The 4,688-nt window shown below is 41.1% G+C and overlaps 1 protein-coding gene across 2 annotated transcripts; it reads left to right on the forward strand.

The window, feature by feature from the left end:
- Positions 1-88: 88 nt before the first annotated feature.
- tmem186 (transmembrane protein 186) lies at positions 89-3,530 on the forward strand. Of its 2 annotated transcripts, none has more exons than XM_041205754.1 (2): positions 89-639; positions 2,777-3,530. In XM_041205754.1, the coding sequence occupies exons 1-2, from the start codon at positions 595-597 to the stop codon at positions 3,515-3,517; spliced, it is 786 nt and encodes a 261-aa protein (XP_041061688.1). In that variant the 5' UTR covers positions 89-594; the 3' UTR covers positions 3,518-3,530. The 2 variants fall into 2 exon arrangements, with proteins under 2 accessions (XP_041061688.1, XP_041061687.1); XM_041205753.1 differs by having other exon boundaries at positions 89-259.
- The last annotated feature ends 1,158 nt before the right edge of the window (positions 3,531-4,688 follow it).

Here is a 4,688-nt window from a genome sequence, read left to right on the forward strand (position 1 = left end):
GCAACCGAGCTGAATCCTGGGAAGTGTAGTCCTTGGCGGCGATTGGCACAGGGGGCTGCCAGGACAACGGACTACAACTCCCAGAATGCAGAGTACTAGCATGGGGCTCCCATCTTTCGCGCTGCTGGTTCAAGTGAGGAAGCTGATGGCCGGTGAATAACTGGCCGGCTAGTTGTCTCGCGGCCTGCTTTTGGACATACACGCGATGTACAGGCTTCTCCTGGGCGGTGTTTGCAGCAGGCGCTTGTCCCCAGGCCGGGTAGGTGTCCTCTCTCTCTCTATGTGCTGTCTGTGACAGTGCCCCATCAAGGCCCAGCTCCTGCACGGTCTGGAGTGGAACCAGAGGCCATTCATACCCCATGTCACTGCACTCAGGCAGGGAGGGATTGCCCAGATTGCATTGCAGAACACACTCTTGTGTATTGAAGCACTGCTCTATCATCACTAAACGTAGTGCCACTTACTGACCTCCCCCGCCCTTGTTCTGACACTGCCCCCATAGGGTGCCAAACTTTACTAAACCGAATCTGGGACAAGCAGGCTGCAAAACAGTGAAATAGCCGGGGTGGAAACTACAGGTTGTACCGAAGCAAAATGTTGCAACAGCCTTTTTCAACAGCTTTCTATCGTTCATGGAATGTGAGTTGTTGGCAAGGACAGCATTTATTTATTGCCTATCCGTAATTGACCTTGAGAAGGTGGTGGTGAGTCACTTGAACAACTGCAGTCCATCTGGTGTAGGTACACACACAGTGAAAGAAAGTTCCAGGTTTTTAAATCCAGTGATAGTGAAGGAATGGCAATATAGATCCAAGTCATGATGGTGTGTGGCTTGGAGGGAACTTAGAGATGGTTGTGTTTCCATGTCTCTGCTGCCCTTGTCCTTCTGGGTAATAGAGGTCACTGATTTGGAGGGTGCCATTGGAAGTTGTTGCAGTGCATCTTGTTTATTGTACACACAACTACCACTGTGTGCCAGTGGTGGAGGGAGTGAGCATTTAAGATGGTGAGTGAATTGCCAATCAAGTAGGTTGTTTTGCCCTGGGTGGTGTCAAGCTTCTTGGGTATTTTTGGAGCTAGACATGTCCAGGCAAATGCAGAGTTTCCATCACTTCCCTAACTTGTGCCTTGTGGATATGGATAGGATTTGGGGATTCAGAGCTAAGTTACTTGCCACAGAATTCTTAGCCTATACTTCTTGTAACGATGGTGTTTATGTGAAAATAAATGAAAGATCACAGATCTGAAACATTAACTGTGTTTCTCTCCACAGATGCTACCATAATCTGCCAAGTATTTCCAGCATTTTCTGTTTTCATTTCAGATTTCCAGCATCTGCAGTATATTGCTATTCAACATTATTTATATGGCGGATCCGATTAAGTATCTGATCAGTGGTCACCACCAGGATGTTGATGGTTGAACATAGACACTTTAAACACAAAACAAATGTACATATAAATACCACATATGTGACGCTGTTTAAGAATACTGTAATACAATACCATTGTTCAATAACGGCATTTTTTCATATCCAATGTCTGTTTCGACTCAACTTTGCAAAAAAAAAGTAGCAGAATTTGAACGAGCTCACGATGTCAGCACAGCTTTAAGTTTAGTGGTACCTTTGTTCTTCTATTTATGTCCTATCTCCATTTGAAATGGAAAATACTGACAAGCATACTGAACATAAATCATGTTTTCTTTCTAGTTGAAATTTCTTTGGAAGCTGTTTGTTACACTTCATTAATAATGGTATTTTCATTTTACTCTGAATCTTACATGAATTCTGCCATCAGTTGGTATCATAGCTGTGACAGCTGCATTTGTGCTGATCCAACAATGTTATATTGAATAGTAATGATAGAAATGATTTGAATATTTCTCTCTCATGCGTTCATTTATTTAGACATTTAGCAGACACCATTATCCAAGACTTACATTGCTTACTTTGTGCTATACTTCAATTAAACATTAGATATCTTTCAACATTAAGAAATTAAAAGATTGGTTATTTGGGAACTAGTCTTGTGAGCAGGAAGTCGTTTTGGGGATTTTATTTGTCCAGAGGGACAGTACCTCATCTGAAGGTTGCGGTTCATTGATGTTTGTTTTGCATTTGTCGTGTACATGTGCAACCATCAACATTTTGGCAGTTATCAGTGATCTGATACTTAACTGGACCAGCCATAAAAATAATGTTGAAAAACAGTGTATTGCAGTTGCTGGAAATCTGAAATAAAAAAAACAATGCTGGAAATACTCAGCAGGTTATGCCAGCTTCTGTGGAGAGAAACAGAGTTAATGTTCCAGGTCTGTGACCAATCATTTGTTTTTATATAAACACCCTTGAAAATGGGGATGTACGATCACCCTAGGCTCATAGGGTGAAGCTATAGGTGATATCAAACGTGCTGCATTATTTTTAAAAAGAAGAAATATATTTTATCTGAATATTGCATACTTTTGAATCTGGGGTACCAAAAGAACAACCACATATCTGATCCAAATCTCAAATACTGACAATTTTATTTGGAAAAATTTTGAAACTTGTTTGCGTCATTGACAATTTAAGTCATTTTAAAATCATTCATAATTCTATGCACTATTCAGATTTTGTTGTAAATCACAATTCTCTTAATTGTTGCTTAATTATAATATCACAGTTCTTAGATGTGATTTATTTAAGCAACAGTTCATTGATATTTTTTGTAGAGGTTTGAATTCCACACTAAAGGCTTAACGTTTACAGACTGATTTTTTTTTTGTTGTTCAGGTGATGATTTTTAAGAACATACTCAGGTTTTGTCAAATGACTTGCCATTCAAGGTCTTTGTTACCTGTGTGTGCCTCAAGTACCCAAAAAAAGGCAGTAATTTTTGGTTGGCTCAATACTTATGCTGTGCCATATCTTCAAGTTGCGAAGCTCCATCCCAAAGCACATGAAAATCATATGACAGCAAGAGGACAGATTCAACATGGGCAAATGTCTGCTGATGTCCAGGAACACCAGGGGCAGTCAAAGCCCAAATTTCCAGATAACGAACATTTCACAGCGATCTACAAGTTTCAAGGAATAAGATTCTTGAGAGCTATTTCTCAGCTAAAAATACTTCAGACTGGCATAACCGTAGCTCTTCTACCCACAGTTTATTATTTCTACTTGCTGGAGCAGATACAATATGCTCTGCTTAGTTATATCACCGGATTATCAGGTTTTGCTATAATCATGCTTTATTCCATGAGTTACTATCTAAGACGTTTCATAGGGATGCTGTATCTAAATGAATTGGGCACCACTCTGAAGGTTTCACATCTCTCCTTTTGGGGAAGGAGGAAGGATTTTTATGTCCCTGTTGAAGATGTCATGCCCCTTGGAGACACAGGGGACACAGCAAATGAAATTATTCTACAGTTCAAACAGTACAATAGCACTGAGGTTTTCTATTTCACAGTTAAGTTTGGTCAGGTAGTTGATAAGCAAAAATTTCTGCAAGTGTTTGGAGGACTTCAATAAATAATTCCACTCACTGGCCTCTTGGTTTAATTTGTAAAACAGTATGTTGGACAAAGTTAACATTTGCATATATATTTAAATAACTAAGCCACACTGAAAACAGTCAGGTGACCTGCCTAAACATTTGGGTCCACAAATTTTATGCAGGATGAACATATGCCCTATTAGCATTATATGAGCTAAGTACAACTGTCTCATTGCCTAGTAATTGCCATTAACCCTGTTGAGATGCTAACTGCTGTAGTTTGAGCTTTCTCTCTACCCTTGAATTCATGGCATTGAGGTAGTTTCCATAAGAAGAAACCATCAATTTACATTTATAGAGCATTTTTAGCATTCCAAAATGTCCACGGGGTACCACTGGCAAGAGAGAGTGATGAATAATAGCTATATAAAAAAAAATACTATGGATGCTGGAAATCTGAAACAACAGGAAATGTTGGAAAAACTCAGCAGATCTGGCAGCTTCTGTGGAGAGAAAAACGGAGTTAACGTTGATTCTGTATGACTCTTCTGTCCATATTTTTACAGAGCGTCTCTGTGACCTCCCTTATTCAGCAGTTTACTGCAAGCTTAAAGATGTTACTTCTTGATTGATGTACGTAAGATCCTGAATGGTTTTGACAAGGGGATGTGGAAAGGATGTTTCCTGTTGTGGGTGAGTCCAAATCTAGGGGGCAGTTTTAAAATTAGGGGTCACCCTTTTAGGACAGAGGTGAGGAGAATTTTTTCCTCTGAGGGTTGTGTGACTTTGGAACTCTGCCTTTGAAGGCACTGGAGGCCGGGGTCATTGAATATTTTTAAGACGGAGGTAGATACCACTGAACATCAAGCCACTGTTTCCAGGACTGTCACTGACCTCATCTCCTCTGGGGATCTCCCTCCCACAGCTTCCAACCTGATAGTTGCCCAACCTCGGACGGCCCGCTTCTATCTCCTACCCCAAATCCACAAACAGAACTGCCCCGGTAGACCGATCGTCTCAGCTTGCTCCTGCCCCACAGAACTCATTTCTCGTTATCTTGACTCCCTTCTCTCTCCCCTTGTCCAGTCCCTTCCCACCTACATCCGTGATTCCTCTGACACCTTACGTCACATCAACAATTTCCAGTTCCCTGGCCCCTACCGCTTCCTCTTCACCATGGACGTCCAATCCCTCTACACCTCCATC

The sequence above is a fragment of the Carcharodon carcharias genome, chromosome 15 (genome assembly GCF_017639515.1).
Source record: "Carcharodon carcharias isolate sCarCar2 chromosome 15, sCarCar2.pri, whole genome shotgun sequence".
NCBI lineage: Eukaryota > Metazoa > Chordata > Chondrichthyes > Lamniformes > Lamnidae > Carcharodon > Carcharodon carcharias.

Coding starts and splice junctions, on each gene's coding strand:
- tmem186 (XM_041205753.1), top strand. CDS start 206: ATGTACAGGCTTCTCCTGGGCGGTGTTTGCAGCAGGCGCTTGTCCCCA. Junction 260..2,776: donor GGCGCTTGTCCCCAGGCCGG/GTAGGTGTCCTC, acceptor TTTGTTGTTCAG/GTGATGATTTTTAAGAACAT.